Source organism: Plasmodium gonderi, assembly GCF_002157705.1.
Source record: "Plasmodium gonderi DNA, contig: Chr12, whole genome shotgun sequence".
Classification (NCBI taxonomy): Eukaryota; Apicomplexa; class Aconoidasida; order Haemosporida; family Plasmodiidae; genus Plasmodium; species Plasmodium gonderi.
This window is the reverse complement of record NW_021628937.1, coordinates 517,459-535,510: the sequence shown is the minus strand read 5'-3', so window position 1 is coordinate 535,510 and position 18,052 is coordinate 517,459. Positions and strand designations below refer to the sequence as shown.

Sequence of the window (18,052 nt, the reverse complement as noted above, 5' to 3'; positions counted from 1 at the left end):
TCATGAGAGGTGTTTTTTTGTACATATTTTTTCATGGGACAATTTTCTTTTTACATTTTTTTTTACCTTTTACTTTTCGTCTTTTTTTCTTCTTTTCATTTCTTTTCTTTTCTTTTCGTTTTTTTTTTTTTTTTTTCTCTTATTCACACCCCTTCTCTTTCTTATCTTAACATTACAAGCATGTAAATTGAATTCTACTGTAGATGTACATATATATATGGCACAGAAACAAGAACTAGGCTCATTATTACTTCTACTTTTTTTTTTTTTTCCTTTTTTGAAATAAGGGGGGGGTGAGGGGAATAAACGAGCGCTAACAAAACACAAGTGAGTGTTTGTGTTTACACGTACGTATACCATATATGTATGCGTCTATGCATGCACTAGTTTTTTTTGTGCAAAAATTTATATGCGGATTCACATGCACATGGGTAATTATGCGTACACACACAGCTGTGCATGTGTGTATATATATATATATATATATATACAATACACACGATATTAAGTGTTCTGTTTGTCTATTCTTTATCGTTGTGGCTAAAAACTTGAAGCCCTGTGGTTTCTATCCAAGCATCTTTAAATACATTTTCATCATATGCAAAGTTTAATCTTGGGGATGGACCGTGTCTATATCCAACAGCTAAACCATTCAAGATAGCTTTTGCTACATCTAATTTAGATGCATTAACATGCTTGTATATGCTTCCTGAAAATAAGCAGATTCTACAAGTGTTCATTCTTACGTGCTTAATTTCTTCACGTTTCACTAAACCATTGTAATCACACAAGGCTGTCATTAAATTTTCTGCCGTTTCATGAACAGCTTCTAAAAATTCTTCCACTGCACCGAAATTCTTTCCTTTGGGTCCGACAACATAAACCATACCCATGTTCTTTTCTTTTTTATGTGGATAATTTTTTTTGAACGTCACAATAAAAACAGATCCTGTTGTATAATCATTACCTCTTTTTAAACTGTTTCGGGTTCTGCATAAAGCTAATTTTACATCTGGATATTTTTTTTCAACATTTTCGTATACAACCGATTTGATTTCTTCATCTGTTTTCTCAGCATTCTCTTTTACAGCTTTGTTTAAAAGTTCCTGTTGGGAAAGGTTAGGTGATGGAGCGAATAAAATGTTTGAAAGAGATATACTTATGTTGGAAGTGCAATGTTGTATGGTCTGAAACGCATATTATTCGAAGAATCCATTGTCTGAAAATAATTCATAACTGTAGGAGCGTCTGCATGTACACAATTTAACACATGTGAAACACACTTTCTCAGACGATGTGTTTTATGGTGTGATTTCCCCCTTCACCCCTTTTATTTATTTTTTTTTTTTTCATCGTTGAAAAAGATATGAGTGTCTTTTTTTTTTTTTTTAAATTTTCATTTTTTTTTTTTTTTTTGTTCTATTTCTTACCTTGAATAAGTCCTCGTATTTATCAACCTCATGTCCAAATTCAGACAACATATCTGCAAAAGCTCCGTTAATTCCTTCACCACCAACATATAAATTATTGTCTCCTGCATTGACAGAGCATATATATTCATTTGGATTTTCATCGAAAATGGGTGTAAAATCATCAGATTTATCATGAAAACTGACATATCCTGGTGATATTCTTGAGCCTTTAAAATCTGGATGCTTTTCCATATAAATTTTTAACCCAGGAGTATAGGAATAATTAGAATTGAAGTAACTATAGGATGTTTCAATTTTAACTACAACAGCTGCATTCTTTGATTGTAAAGAAGATTGTAATTGTACACACAATGGTAAAGCATCACCAAGACCACTCAATATAATATATCTAGTCCCACCTGCTAACAATTCTCTTGCTGTTCTTTCTAAAAATCTCCTAGTTCTTTTGACTGATACTAACAAAACTTTCGAGTTAGGAAATTCATTTTCATCAATGCTGTTTTGTTTCTGGTTATTTTTTTTCTCATTTTCCATTTTGGCTTCTTGATGAATCCGTATCTGATGCGTCTGTTAATATATGTACGTATATGTGAAAATAAAGGGATATAAATAATCTATTCAGCTTATGATTTCCTTGGATATCTTATATACGTGAGTTTTTATATGGGGCGCAAGGTAAACTGCCTTTGTTTACAACTGTGCTGTTATTGGGATATTTAAACTTTTTGCATACACGTTTGGTAATAAAACGTGGTTTCGGGAACTTTGATAAAGTGTGCAATCAATTTTGGTGTGCTTCTCTAATTAATTATATCTGTTCAGGTGAATCAAAAAAAAAAAAAAAAAAAAAATATGTCAAGTGTGAGTAAAGGGAATATATACACGTATGTATACAGTCTACGCATCGTTACGCACTGATGATTAGGTTGCAAGCAAACATTACATATTTTGCGAATTTTTCATTAGTCTCGGAAGGGAAAAGGGGAGGAGAGAACTGGAGATTATTGCTTTATGTATATATATGGATGGTGTACTAGTGTATATAATGTTTATATATGTATATATATATATATATATATATATATATATATATATATATACGTAGGTACATGGTATACATGGCAACAGAGGTAATGTATATAATAGCGTTCTCTATCTATTTCTCTCTCTGCTTCTCTCGCTGAGGGAAAAAATAATTCATGCATTGGGTTAATACCTGTTTTGCGCGTTTTTGCTGCCTTGCTGTTTTCAAATATGAGTTCCTCCCTATATATTTTTTTGCTTTTTCCAATTTTTTTTATTTTTTTCTCATTATTTTTTCCTTATTATTTAGGTTATTTTTATTTATTCGTTTATTTAGCTTTTTGGCTTGTTGGTTTGTTCACTTTTTTTGCGCGTTTGTTCATTTGTTTACTAATTATTTGTTCAATTCATTCCCCTTTTTGAAATCTTACTCTTTTATTTTATTCTTTTGTTTTACGCTTTTGTTTTATTCTCTTTGTTTTATTCTCTTTGTTTTATTCTCTTTGTTTTATTCTCTTTGTTTTATTCTCTTTGTTTTATTCTTTTGTTTTTTCCTTTTGTTTTTGCCTTTTGTTTTTTCCTTTATTGATTTATCCTTTTGTTAATATATTTTAATTATTTTTTTTTGATTGTAGTTTTCGTTTTTCTATTCCTCTATATTTTTCTTTTTTTTTTTTTTAAATTTCGTTGAATTCTTATAAAAATATAAAATACGCATAAACTAAAATAAAAATAAGGGGGTTTATTTTAAAAATGCATTTTTCCTTATTCTATAGATTTTTTTTTTTCTCTCTTATTTTCAAATTTTTTTTCTTTTTTTTTTCATTATATTGGACGTTTAATTTTTTTTTGCTTTTATTTTTTGCTTCTTTTACCTTTTTTTTTAAGCTTAATTTTGCATCATGTTTTACTATATCACCTTTTTGCTTGCTTAATTATTTTTATTTATTTATTGTTCTATTTGGAAGTAAAAAGCGTCAAATTGTGCTTATTCATAGGTACGTAAAATGCCCAAGCGGGTATATATATAAAGGTATATCACAAATATACATGTATACATACACCTATATATACATATATACAGTAAGTATACATATATTCACTATGCAAATACATACATGTTCATACATGCACAAACATGCGCAGTCGAATGTTTACACAGTAACGTAATATTCTCAGGGGGCTTGTTTATTTTCAGTGACAAACTTTAAGCGCATGTAAACAAAACGAAAAGTGTAAGTGCTGTGCATGTGTTCTTATGTGAGGTACATGCATGCATGTACAGTTGATACATAAGTATACATACTAGATGCATATATATATGTGCATACGTAGAATTCCATACATAACTCTCTACGATTTAATTCGTGCTTACTCCACGACATCCCTATCCTCCTTACATTGCACGTTTTACTCGTCGCTTTTTAACCAGCACTTTTTTCTCTTCACTTTTTACTTTGCACCAGCCGCTCTGCACTCTTTACTCTATATTCTTCACCTTACTCTCTTTACCTGTATTACTTTTTTTGTGTTTTTTAGGGAGCCCTTGTTGGGTTTTTTAAATTTTTTTTTTTTTTTTTTTTGTAAATAACCCCTTCATTCGAGCTTATTTAATTCTTTTCTTCTATGTAATACACATGTACATATATATATATATATAAATATGTTCCTTTAAATATCTCTCCTCCCCCGCTGATTAAAAGAAAATTACATGCAAATAAATTTTTGAAGTAATCACACCAATTTTCAAACCTTTTTTTTTGTCACCTTTTTGGGCTTGGTTTCTTTTTTAGCACATTTTTTTTTTTTTTTAGTCAATTGTAGAGTAAACCCTTGTGATCACGTAGTTTTCACCTTTCGTACATAATTGCTATTTTCCAAGCTTTTTCACATTTTTATGTGTTATGTTTTAAAGTGAATTAACCTCTATTATACATATGACATTTAGCGTGATATGATTTTTTGTATAATTTAGATTTTTTTTCGATAGTGTGCATTTTATTTCTCATAATTTTTATTTTCCTAATTTATTTTATTTTCGTGTTCTTTTATTTTTTCATCATACTTGAGTTAGGAAATATGTATATTAGATATATAATTCGATAAAATTCTTGATCCAGTCATTTGATGATAATGATATTTTCAGTACATTAATTAGTTCATATATGATGGAAGGCTAAGCTTTTCCTGTATGTACATTTAAATTCTAATTAGGAATTCGTGATAAAACTGTAGATCTTTTTTTTTTTTTTTTTTTCCAGGCACATCCAAAAGTATGTACACACAGGTGTGATTACTGCATTGTGCTTGTACACATATATATACATTACACGTTTTAGAATATCAATTTTTTTTTTTTTTTTTCTTTTTTTTGGGAAATAAATGTTACATTTAATGATCATTGTAAAGGAGGTGTAGGTTTAATATTTTTCTATCTCATTTTATCAAATATAGATCACATATAAATGTTTAGAGAAAAAAAGAAAAACAACTGTATTAACCAAAGACTATGATAAGGTTATATATCTCGATGTTTTCCATCATGAAAATTTGTTTGCCTATTTTGATGGAAAAATTGGCACGTATAAACACTTTGGTTTCGTTTTCTAATTTCTTTTTTCTTTTTTTTTGTCCTACGCTTTGTAATGACACATTTAAATTATTGAGTATTGTGCAAGTTTAAAGATACTGCAAGAAAAAATTCGAATTAAAGAACAGAACAAGTGTCTAGGAAATGTGCATGAGAAAGTAATACCTCTGCGAGTGTATAATTCTTTTTTTTTTTTTTTTTTTTTTTTTTTGTAATCACCCTATGCACTTACAATAAAGGTATGATAATTATATGCGCCTGTCTACCAATAGTATACAACGAAAAAAAGGAGTAAAATAAAAAGGTGTTTCGGTTTACTTCTTTTTCTCCATGTAGCCATCACTTAGTGGAGTATAAAATATATGAAAGTGGTTTTTGTATTCAGTTAATTTACAAAAAGGAATTTTTCTCTATTTAATAAATAATTAAATGATGTACCATACGGTCAAGAGGAACACAGAAGAATTGTTCACACCCTTGTTTATCACATGTTCGCATTAACGCACAGGGAAAAAAGAAAAAAAGAGAACGAAATAAAGAGAAAGAAAATAATTAACTTAAACGTATTTAACTAATGAATCCCCCCACCCCTCCCCCACGAACGCATATATTTTGCAAGTTCGTGAGAATATTTCGGAGAAAAAATATATGACCTCAAATTGGTTCAGTGAATTGGATAAAAGTGTTGCTATCTGATGGAGGATATTTCTTGTGCAATATATAAGACGAATTTCAGGATTTTGTGAAATGAAAATGTGTCTTTTTAATTTGTAGAAAGGTTTCGCTAAAGTGTAAAATAGAAAATAAAAAAAAATTAAAAAAATAGAATTCTATTCTTATAAAAATATCATCACTGTACTTTTATTTTTTCCTTTTTTGAAACAAATGCTAAGAAAAATGGGAATGTTGCAGGGGTGTTCATTTGGCTAGCTGGTCACATAAACGAATTGATTAAAAAAAAGAAAAAAAAAGACGACACAATTTTTTTCAATTTTGTCCATTTTTTTCCTAACATGATGAGTGTAAAACAACGCGCAAATGTCATTATAAAATTATTTTATTTTTTTAAAAATGAACAATTTCGTAAGGGTTATAATTTTCATAAGCTACATTTTCCATGGTTATGTCTAATGGAATAAATTGAAAAAGCTCATTGTTGATATTCATAGGGATGTAAAGTGATGACTGTGTACGTACACGATGTGCATTTTTATTCTCATATAATTTTGTATTTTCATTTGGGATAATTCAATGAGAATTTAGACTCATGTTCTTGTTTGCAATGTAGTGTATGTATATTTGTTGCTGTGGGGATTGTTACATATCCTTCTAACAGTAGTATGCGTATATTTTACTCTGTCCCACTATGTCCTATTATGCATTATCTTGCTATTCCTGGCTATATTTTGTGTTATATTATTTTATTTTTTTTTTTTTTTTGTTGTCCCGGTTGCACAGTTACTGTTTACCAAAATGAAGAAGAATTCTTCTGTTGTCTTTTATCTTATTCTAAATCTGTTTGGTAATGAACTATAAGGAAAATTTACTAGTTATATCTCTTTTTTCTCTTGTTTTTGTCCAAATTGCATTTTTTTTTTTTTTTTTTTAATATGCATTTTCTCTTAAAAATTTTAAGTGAAATATATATGTGCATGTATATGTAGTTAGAGAGTCCTTGTGTTTGGTCATGCAGAATGAGAAACAGAACTTGGCAAAAGTTCCCTTATGAATAAATTATAAGAGTTTCTTCACTTAACATTCATAAATGATTTTCCAAACAAATTGCCACACAGTTTGCCAAACGATTTTCCTTTTGAAGGAGTGTTCACTCTGGGGCTAACGAAGACACTAACAGAAAATGAGGTGAAAGAACACTTTTCAGATTTTCTTTTCTTAAATAATTCACAAAAGGTTTGACGAAAAAGTCGTCATTAAAGTTGTCCTGACATGCTCACATGCTCTTGTCTCATATATACCTGTGTGTACATGTGTGTCTATCTGTATCTATCTGTGTCTATCTGTGTCTATCTATGTATACCTGTGTCTATCTATGTCTACCTGTGTCTATCTGTGTATATCTGTGTATATCTGTGTCTGTCTGTGTATATCTGTGTACATGTGAGAGTATGAGTATATGCGACTGTATGTTTCCACAGTTTTTTTTTTCTCACACACACATGTACGTACACGCACCAAACATTTTTACACTCCTTTTGGACAATTTTTCAAAAAGAAAGTTTATTTATTTTTTTTTTTTCTCCAAAAAACTGCTTTTATACAGTTCTCATGATCAATACACCATTTGACATTTTTTTATTATTTAATCTCCTTTTTGTAAATACTTTTTTTTGTTTCTTTTATATTTTTTCTTCTTTGCTTTCATCTATTTAATGTCACACACATTTTCTCATTTTTGCATTTCTATATGTGTTCCTTTTAATCTCTTCCATATGGTTATCTTCAGTTTTGTGAAGGGGAAAGTATTATTCTAGCTCCCAGCACGGTAAGTTTTTTTATTACTTTTTTTTTTTTATTGAGAATTTTGATTAGCTATAATGTCGAAAGTGTGGAATTGCACATACCATTGTGATACTCCTACACCCCTTTTGCATATATAATCTTCAATAATCCAATTACAAAAACAATTTTGTAGGAAAAACTTCTCAACTTGAGCAAAGTTCTAGATATATGTGCATCCAAGGAAAAATGTGATTTTGTTTCTTATTCTCCAAAGCGGATTTTAAGAAATTCCATTTTTTACGAAGATGAGAAGGAGCTAAAGATTACAGGGGCTAACTGGGTTTGTTCAGGTATTTACACAACCATCTGTATCTTTGTTAGTATATTTTATATGACTATGAAAAAAAAAAAAAAAAAATTTAACTCTTCTTTCAGTGATATTATTACGCGATTTGGTGTGAAAACTACCTTGTATGAGAATTCGATTCGTAGAGTGACAATGTGTACATATATATATATATATATATAGTTATTCCTTTTCGGGTTGTCTGTTTATTTATTTTTTATTAATTCTTCTCGCCCCTAACCCTTTTTCTATTTGTTTCTTGCGTTATATTTATATACTACCAATTTATGCATCAGTTTCTTACCATTTTTATATAACTATTTATTGGAATGTCTTAATTGTATGTCTTTTTTTTCGAAGGAAACAAATGGGTTTTCTCTCGCCCAAGGAAGTATTGGGTAATGCGAAGTTTTTTTTTTTTTTTTTCACTCAAATAGGATAACTTATCTGTGTTTTTGTGTGATATCTAAAAGGAATTTTATTTTTCTGTTTTATCCTTCATTTTTTTTTAAAATCCTTTTTGTATGCAGATTGTTGCTATTAAGGGAGATCACATAAAAGGTTTTGTCAAAGCGGTGTTTGGAAATCAATGCCATATAAATTATTCGTTTTTTTTTTTTTTTTTTTTCTATTGTTTCTATTCTCATTTTCGTTTCGTGTACCTATTTTGTTTTAACTTGTGGCAGAGGAAATGAAGAATTTCAAAGTTTCCCTGAATATAACAGGGGTAAATCCTATTTGAAAAGCAGAGCAAAAAAAAAAAAAAAAAAAAAAACAGAACATATATATATGTATACATATTAACACATTTAAAAAATAAATGAAAAAAGGAATTGAACAGCTAGACACTATAGGCCATGATCGACAACAAGAGAAAACATGTCTGCATTTTTTTATTGTGTCTTGTCAGGAGTGCGATGATGAACACGTCTTGATGAGAATCACCAAAGATACCACCCCCAAGGAAGCAGCGGATGAGTAAAATAAATGAATCCACAGAATTAACAAATGCAAACACGCGTAAATTATATATTACTGCATTTTTCAATGTTACAAGAACGCTTTTCATTTAACGCCTTGTTTTATGCGAATGCCTTCATTTTATTTTATTAGTTTGCTTTACCATTTTGCTTACCATTTTGCTTACCATTTTTCTTACCATTTTTCTTACCATTTTAATTACTATTTTATTTTTTTTTTTTTTCTGTGTACCCTTGAGCAGATGTGACAAAATCGCTGAGTGTAAATTCATAGTATTTGTAATACAATAAAGTAGATTTTGCAGACGCAATAGAATCCATTTCTTTCGCTCAATGTGCGATGATTCATTTGTATATATATGTGTATCAGAGGTACACATGCCTCATTTCATTTTTTCTCGTCCCATGCACCAGAATTATAACAGAAAGTTAGGTCATGAGAAGGCACAAGGTGATAGGGCAACCCTTTGTTCAGGTAAAAATAAATAAATAAGTAAAACACAATCTCATCTTTTCTTAAAATTTCTTATGCACCCTGTATGCAAAATCACTCTTACATGCATGCACAATTTGTTTTTTCTTAAATATGTTAGTACCTCCTAAGGGCAGAGTAAAAAAGATGGGCTTTCTAATAGCCGGTAAATTGAGGAAGACAAATTATTATTTTGTCTTATATGTTTGAAGGCACAAAAATAAAAGTACAGATGCTTCAAAAGGTGTCATTTTATATATATATATATATTTTTGTTTTTTATGTTAAATAGGAAAGGATTATGAAGAGGCGCATCTTTCATTTAAGAAAAAGGAGCGTAAAAGGAAATTGCTAGTAATGAGTTGAAAATATATATTAAAATGTAACTGCATCTATGGATGAACGGAGTCTTTTGTAGTTTCTTCCTTTTTTATTATGCCAAAATGGAGTTATTTTATCTCTTTATTCCCCACTTTGCGATGTTCACATAGCTTTCTCTTGACTTTCATTTTCCCATATATTTCTATTTCTATTGCTATTTTTCTATCTTTTTAAGAGCCCAAATCTGGAATCGATCGGAGGATCAATAACCCCTGATTGTATGTCTGACTGAATCAGCACTTGCAAATTTGTGGACTACTCAAATTATTTTTTTATTATACATTTTTTGCACTTTTATTTTGCATTTTTTGACTTCCATTTGTGCACCCAAATATATGCGCCCTACAACACATATATAGGTCATCATTACAATTTCAAGAAGGGAGAAATTGTTCCTGCGAGTCGAATATATTCATAAGACAGATTAATCTGTGAAATGGTACATATATGAAGCAGCACAAACAGATATAATATAATTATTTTTATTTAGTTCAAGAGTTGGAGTATATGACGCGCAATCACGTATACATTGATGGAATTCATGTCAATTATAACACTAGGGGATCTCTACTGTTTGTTTTTGAAAAGATTCTATTCATTCATAAATTGATACATTATTTCAAATTGTATATTCATTACGTTATTTAATTGTCCTCATTTGGTTAATACCAAAAATAAATGAAAAATGAACAAAGCTACCAAAATGAGCATTTTATGCATTAAGGACGGGGAACAGTGCAGTAAACATGTCAGTGTCCTACACTCTTTTGAAACGTTAATTTAATTTAATTTAATTTAGTTTTTTTTTTTTTTTTTTTTTTTTTTTACCACATTTGATAGTCCATTATTAAGCGTTTGCATATGTAATACACCTTTTTCAGACTATTCACTTTTATCATCATTGAAATACGTAAACATGCATACTTGATACAGCCAATGCTGATATAATTTTTTTTTTTTTTTCCACTTTTTTTACTCAAATGGGCATTAGTAAAGATGGGTTTAAAAATGTTTGGATTCTTTTATACATTATGGCTTTAAAGTGATGAAGTAACTTTTCTTCCTTTTCATGGTGTGAAAATGGAGGACTAAAATGTTGCAAAAAAAAAAAAAAAAAAAGTCGTGGGTTATAATTTATCCCTTTTTTGCATATTGGAATTAATGTCACGGAAAAAACAATGATTAATCTGTTAGCAGGTTTTGTGCGATCATTATGTTTATTCTATTTTTTTATTTTTATGGTGGTAGATATGTTCTGACGTACCAAGATTGGTTCGTCAATCGTTACTTTCCCTTGCAGTCTAGGACAAGCTATAATTCGTCGTATCTTTGTGTAGATGTGTTTTTATATCAACAAGGAGACATACGATACCACATTTTCATGACCAACGCGTAAGCGTAATATATCTCTCATGTAATATATATTTTTTTTACAAATTAGTTGGATGTATGTAAAGAAATATTATGAATATCTTTGGCCCTATGAAGTAGAGCAAGAATGTAATGTTTTATTTTTGTTTTTTTCCTAAACTCATCTCGTCTCATTCCGTTTGCCTACTGTTAAATTTTATATTTGCCCCTAGAGTAGTAAATTTCTGCCACAGCAAGAAGGGCATGTCGATCACGTATACATATATATATATATATATATATATATATATATATAGTACTTAATTTTTTTTTCTTAAAATGGGTTACACCAATCCAAAATTAACTCAGGAATGGACGCAGATTTTGTACTTAAGAATTATATGAAGAAATCACAATTCTACATTATTTTGTAATCATTGAATATTCCCTTTTAAAAAAGAAAAAAAAAAAACATCGCAAAAAGATTATCTTTATAAGTACCATAATGGTACACTAACGCGCAAGCACATATTATCATTGCATGCTCCAAAAAAAAAAAAAAAAAAAAAAAAAAAAAAAAAAATGCTAACAAAAAATCACTACTCTACGTAGTTATTATAAATATATATAGTATATATATTACGCGTTTGTTTGATTGCATGTTGGGTATACGTACTTATTAGTAACCTGTTTTGCGAAAAGAAACAAAAGGAAAAAGGAGGTGTCAGGCCTGCTCCCATTATATAAACATCGTAGGTGAAGCATAAAAACAGTGCAATTTATTAGGGGCTCGACAATCCGAGCGTCCACATTATATATATGTAAATTGATGCTTTCCATATTTTTCTTCCCATTTTGTTTATGACCTTGGTTTTTTCAAGTATATTTGTTGTAGGAATGTATATATATATATATATATATATCAGTAGATAAACACATATTTCAACTTCACAGCATCAAAATTACTTATTACAAATAGGAAAAAAAAAAAAAAAAAAAAAAAAAAGGAACAAATGGTAAAAATTTATCTCTAGAATAAAAATTGTTAAGCTGTTGCAAAAGTATATTGTATAAATTCCGTTATTATGGTGGCGTTCATTTTAATAAATAGGGGCGTAATATCATGTAAATACATAAGTAGTGTACATGGTACTAATATATAAATAGCACAATGTAATTACCGTAAAAATTATATATATATATATATATATATATATGCCTTTATATATTTGCGATGCGCAACCATAAAGCAAAATATACTAGGATTATATCCAATAATGCTTTCTTCTTCATTGAAAAGGAAAAAAAAAAAAAAAATCACTGTGCGTCTCTTAAAGAGTAACAACATTTCATTAAAAAAAATATAAAAAGTATATAAACATGCATATTTTAATTATGCAGTACAGAATTTATATTTATATGTATAATAAACATATATATATATATATATATATATATATATATATATATATATATATACATGTACATGTACTTTTTTATGAGATTTATTTGCTTTTAAAATTATGAGAACTGTGGAGAAAGGGACTATTAAATAACAAATTTTTCGCGTTTTAATTTTTTTTTTTTTTTCTTTTTTTTTCTATTTTAATCTTTATAAACGAAACCAGAATATTGTACTTACAACCTTTGCAAAGAGTTTACGTAGTATGAATATAAACTTATGCAAATATATATATATAGTTACACAGGATGGCAACATGTTACTTTTGTTACATGAAATTTGGTGTGTAATGCCATATATGTAACAAATTGATATATATATAATGTTACGTGTTCAAATGTACACATGGGTACATTTATAATTTTTACAGTCAATGCATAATATATATACGTGCAAATGCGTACATATATATATATATATTTACATAATCCGTTTTTTTTTTAAAAAAATTAGTATAATATATTTTTTCCCCCACAGACTTCGCACGTGGAGATTTTACAAATATATGTGCTCCTTTTTTATGTGCGTAAGTGCTATAATATTTATATTATTATATATACTTATATATATATATATATATACCCTCGCACATGAACAAATAGACGTCCATTTACATATTACTTGCGTATATTTTTTTGCATATTATTTTAACATCTTCCACATTTAACTAGAATTAAAACATGTTGTTTTATTTTTAAAAAAAAATTTACGTTAATTTATAAAAAGAAAAAAAAAAAAAATTACGTGAAATTTTTGTTGCCTCAGAAATTTTATAAGACACACCTGTGTATATATGAAATAGCACATTTTTTTTTTTTTTCCCCTTTATTTATTTCACATCGTTTCGTTCTTTGCGCTTCGTTCATTTTGATTCTTTTTTTCTTTTTCTTTCTCTTTTTCTTTCTCTTTTTCTTTCTCTTTTTCTTTCTCTTTTTCTTTCTCTCTTTCTTTCTCTTTTTCTTTCTCTTTCTTTTTTTTTTTTTTTTTTTTTTTAATATATATGCATACTTACACTTTATACATTTGTTTTAAGAGGCATTTATACGTCAGACGGTTTAAGTAGGAATTTCCCTCGTTAACACCATACCATGTGCGTGTGGCGAAATGTGACTATGCAAAGAATGAATAAGCATAAGGAAGAACGAACTTTTTTGTTTATAGAACAAAAGTGATCTTGAGAAAGTTCCATTACATTTATGCTTGTAAACGTACACGGGAGCATACAAACAAAACATGCATATCGCTATTCATCACTGTGAAATAATACATTTACGAAAACGATGTGCTATGATTATTATATTTAGCTAAGGGACACTGTAGAATGCATATATTTATAAGCACATACATATATATATATATATATATATATATATACGCAAATATATTCACATGCAATCATATGTCTATTCATAAGCACGAGATGTACCAGTGCACGCCTTCTACAAGAATAACAATTTCTTATATATCCAAGCTCTTAGCGCAACGATTGGAATTAGATTTGCATCATTCCCCCTTCCTATATTTTTATGTTTGCTCTTTTCATTTTTTGGTACATCATGCAGAAATATGAATCGCATGCACAAGTGAGAACATGCATGTAACACCAAAACAAATGTATACTTGTAAAATGCAACAATTTCTGTTTGCATCCAGCACGTTAATTTCATCCCATTTTATTCTATTACATTATGGCACATTTTTTTGAAAAGTTTGCGCACTTTATTTTTGCTTATTTTTCTTTCCCATTTTTGCAAATTCTTTTCTTTTCATTTTTAGAAATATTAAAACTTCACGCATGCACAATCACACAATTTGCATCCCTAAATTTTTTTCATGTTTAGAAATTTTGAATTTAGAAAAATAATACCATTTCTATTGAAACGGAAGTAATTAGTATTAGTAGTACACCTTCACGTCAGGCGACATTTGACGAAATATATGTAATGAATGTTGCATATGTACTTATATATATATATATATATATATATATATATATATATACATATGTTGTATTTGTACGCGTACCAAAGTGTATGTATATTTAAGTATACTTTTTTACACACTTTTTACAAACACTTATATTTTTACGTTTATGTAATAACTATACATTCCCATCGTCGTTTCTTACCCCTTGCTTATTTTTACTTTACCTGTATGATTTGCCATAGAGATCATTCGTATATGTTGGCATAAAAATTATGCTATGCATATATATACACATGACGTATGTTTTATTGTATATAGGCGATAAACACATTAGCACAAATACACAATGTATGAAGAAATGGAAATGATTAACTACCTTCTTCTAAAGGATCCGTAGTTTATTTTATTATTATTTTTTTTTTTTTTTTCCAGCATTTTTTGTCTGTTTTTTTTATTTTTTTTCTCGTATTCAAACACGTTTCGATAATATATATATATATATATAACCGGATTGTGCCGAAAAGACATGTATTCAATATACGCTTTTTTGTACACACCTATACTATGTTAAACTAGCATACACAATATGCTTTTTCTTTTTTTCCATAAGATTATTCTTTTTTGTTTTTTTATAGGATATGTTTTTTTTTTTTTTTTTTTTTTTTTTTCATAAGATAATTAACATTTTTCATAAAATAATTAATTTTTTTCACATGTTGATTTTATATCTGACATTTCCTACTTGAGAATTTTTTTTTTTTTTTTTTCATTGTTGTTCTCGGGAAAATTCTAGAACGGCTGCATACTCATGTACTTTTTTATAACTGCGTGTTTTTTCACAAGAGTTGTAACGAATAAGTATTTTACAATTCAAAAAAGTGCACATAATTAGTGTGTATTAGTGTACATGTGTGCATATATTCACATGCACATACATACATACATAAAATACATGTGAGTTTTTTTGCATTATTGCAAATTTAAACGATAGTGCATATCCATATACATGTAGCCATGATGAGGAACGAATTTATAGTTAATACAATTTATAACCATGGGAATTTGAAAAAGGTCCTGGGGTTACTAAAAAGCATAAATAAAAGCAACAAATTAGATCTGATATGTCAGATATGTGATAATTGCAATATAAAAGATGATGAGGAAACATTGCGTATATTTTTAAACGAATTGAATCATATTAGTAATGACGAAAGTGTAAGTAGTAAACTTAATGAAAAGGACAAGGGAGGAGGGGGTAATAATATTAATAGTAGAAATAATAGTAACCAAAATAAAATTTCTCTTAGTAATAGGATCAAGCATACTGAAATTGTAAATAGATGTCATAACAATCTTTTGGAGGATAATAATAGTAATACTTATGAAGAAGTAAAAGACCTTAGCGGTTCCCTTTCTAACAGTTCAGAAGAAATTAATGAATTCGATATAGATTTGAATACATCGAATAATGAAAAAAATAAAGCAACACGAATTTATGTTGATGGAATCTTCGATTTATCACATTCAGGACATTTTAATGCCATGAGGCAAGCCAAACAATTAGGTGATGTGGTAGTAGTTGGAATAAACTCAGATGAAGATGCCCTGAATTCAAAGGGTGTTATGCCAATATATACACAAGAAGAAAGAGGTGCATTAATAGCTGGATGTAAATGGGTAGATGAAGTTATAATAGGTACAAAATATAATGTTAATATGGAATTGCTAGGAAAATATAATTGTGATTACGCAGCTCATGGAAGTGACATTGCTTATGATCGAAATGGAAATTGTTGTTATGAAGAAGTTAAGAAAAATAATAAATTAAAAATATTTGAGAGGAGTTACGGTATATCAAGCACTACTATAATTAATCATTTATTACAGGCAGTTAATAGTGCCAATAAAAATGCACTAGAAACGGATGTGGTGGCGAATAATGTATTGGGAGACGCGAATATTCATACGGGTTACCTTAACATTAACGAGGATGACAAATTAGCCTGTACATTAAGTAATGGAAATTGCTTGAACAGTACAGGTGAAAAAAGTAATTTTATTAAAAAATGTAAAACGAATTCGATAGAACTGGATGATGAGCAGCAGCAACAGCAACAACAGTGCGCTCCTACTGAAGTTGCAGGAACAGGAGACAATAAAATTAAAGCATCTGATGCAATGTCCAGTTTAAAACATGCCTTAAGTAAAAACAAATGCTACGTAACCGCATCACAGTTGTATCAATTTATGGGAAAGCATGAAAAGAAAACAAGGCAAAAGGTAGTATATGTAGATGGATCCTTTGATATATTTCATATTGGGCATTTGAAAATATTAGAGAATGCCAAAAAATTAGGTGATTATTTAATAGTAGGTATGCATTCGGATGATGTTGTACGAAGAATGAAAGGAAAATACTTCCCTGTTGTGTCTTTACTTGAGAGAACTTTGAATGTATTAGCCATGAAGGTAGTAGACGATGTAGTCATAGGTGCCCCATGGCTTATCAGTGAAAGTTTTATTAAACGTTTTCAGATTGATATTGTGGTTAGAGGAACCGTTGTTGACTATTTTTATTCCAGTAATGAGTTAGACCCTTATGCTGTTCCGAAGAAATTGAATATCTACAAAGAACTTTCCTCGGAATCGGTAAGGAATCGAAAGAGAGTATTTAGGTTGTGTGTGTGTAAGTGGTATTGTCCCTTTGTAACGTTCTTTCGTACGTGCTGAATGTGTTATGCAAATGTTTCACATGGGATGTGGCACACCTTTTAGGATGAAATTCCTTTTCCCTGCTTGACATATACGAGAATATATTTTTTTTTTTTTTTTTTGTTTCTCATTCGTTTTTTTGTGAAGAAATTTGTACTTAAACATAAGTGCAATGAAAAATACAAAAATTGATTATATAATCTGTCTGATGATGTATAATATTTTTTTTTTTTTTTTTCCCACCTTATAGGGCATAACAACCTTTGAAATTATTGAACGAATAGAAAAAAACAAAAAGTGTCTCATGAGTAACATGTCCAAAAGGTAATTCAACGTATCTGTACATATTGTGTTAATGCTATTTGTGTTTATGTTAGTAGAACATATAATAATGAAGATAAAATTATGTACATTTACGCTATTTAGTAAATATATAAAATATAGACAATAGTTACACATTTTTTTTTTTTTTTTTTTTTTTTTCGTCTCATTATGACTGGCCCTGTTTTATAGAAAAAAGAAAGAAGAAAACATCTGGAAGGTCAACAATACATATGTTTTGAATTAATTTCAGTAGTCCATTTATTTTTATATATTTTTATATATTTTTATATATTTAATTTATTATTTTTTTTTTTTTTAAATTAATTTTTATTAAAAAAACATATAACATAATGATGACACAATTGCTATTTGCTAATATGTGCATATAGATTAACACACAAAAGAAAAGTTATGTGTGCAAGGATGAAAATAAAATATAAAAATATATATATGAATCCTTTAATTTTTACAATTTTGTTTGTTTTTAATAGTTTACAGAGTTAATTTAAATTTTATATATACATATATATATATATATGTATATTTTTTTTTTTTTTTTTTTTTTTTTTGCCGTTCCCTTATCTTACAAATTT

At 28.6% G+C, this 18,052-nt stretch overlaps 3 protein-coding genes across 3 annotated transcripts; 2 read left to right on the top strand and 1 right to left on the bottom strand.

Annotated features, from left to right (window-relative positions):
* Positions 1-521: 521 nt before the first annotated feature.
* PGO_120920 (DNA/RNA-binding protein Alba 4) lies at positions 522-1,967 on the bottom strand (the record flags this gene model as incomplete). Its single annotated transcript, XM_028688888.1, has 2 exons — positions 522-1,106; positions 1,431-1,967. 2 exons carry the CDS (start codon positions 1,965-1,967, stop codon positions 522-524), a joined length of 1,122 nt encoding a protein of 373 aa, XP_028544689.1.
* A 4,552-nt stretch (positions 1,968-6,519) lies between these two features.
* On the top strand, positions 6,520-10,103 carry PGO_120910 (hypothetical protein; the record flags this gene model as incomplete). The annotated part of the gene is made up of 14 exons (XM_028688887.1): positions 6,520-6,568; positions 6,866-6,957; positions 7,511-7,549; positions 7,700-7,856; positions 8,213-8,250; positions 8,383-8,413; positions 8,539-8,579; positions 8,763-8,830; positions 9,075-9,111; positions 9,247-9,307; positions 9,426-9,470; positions 9,597-9,658; positions 9,861-9,903; positions 10,045-10,103. The coding sequence occupies 14 exons, from the start codon at positions 6,520-6,522 to the stop codon at positions 10,101-10,103; spliced, it is 822 nt and encodes a 273-aa protein (XP_028544688.1).
* Positions 10,104-15,437: 5,334 nt separating this feature from the next.
* On the top strand, positions 15,438-17,703 carry PGO_120900 (ethanolamine-phosphate cytidylyltransferase; the record flags this gene model as incomplete). Its single annotated transcript, XM_028688886.1, has 3 exons — positions 15,438-17,072; positions 17,386-17,459; positions 17,649-17,703. 3 exons carry the CDS (start codon positions 15,438-15,440, stop codon positions 17,701-17,703), a joined length of 1,764 nt encoding a protein of 587 aa, XP_028544687.1.
* Between the last annotated feature and the right edge of the window lie 349 nt (positions 17,704-18,052).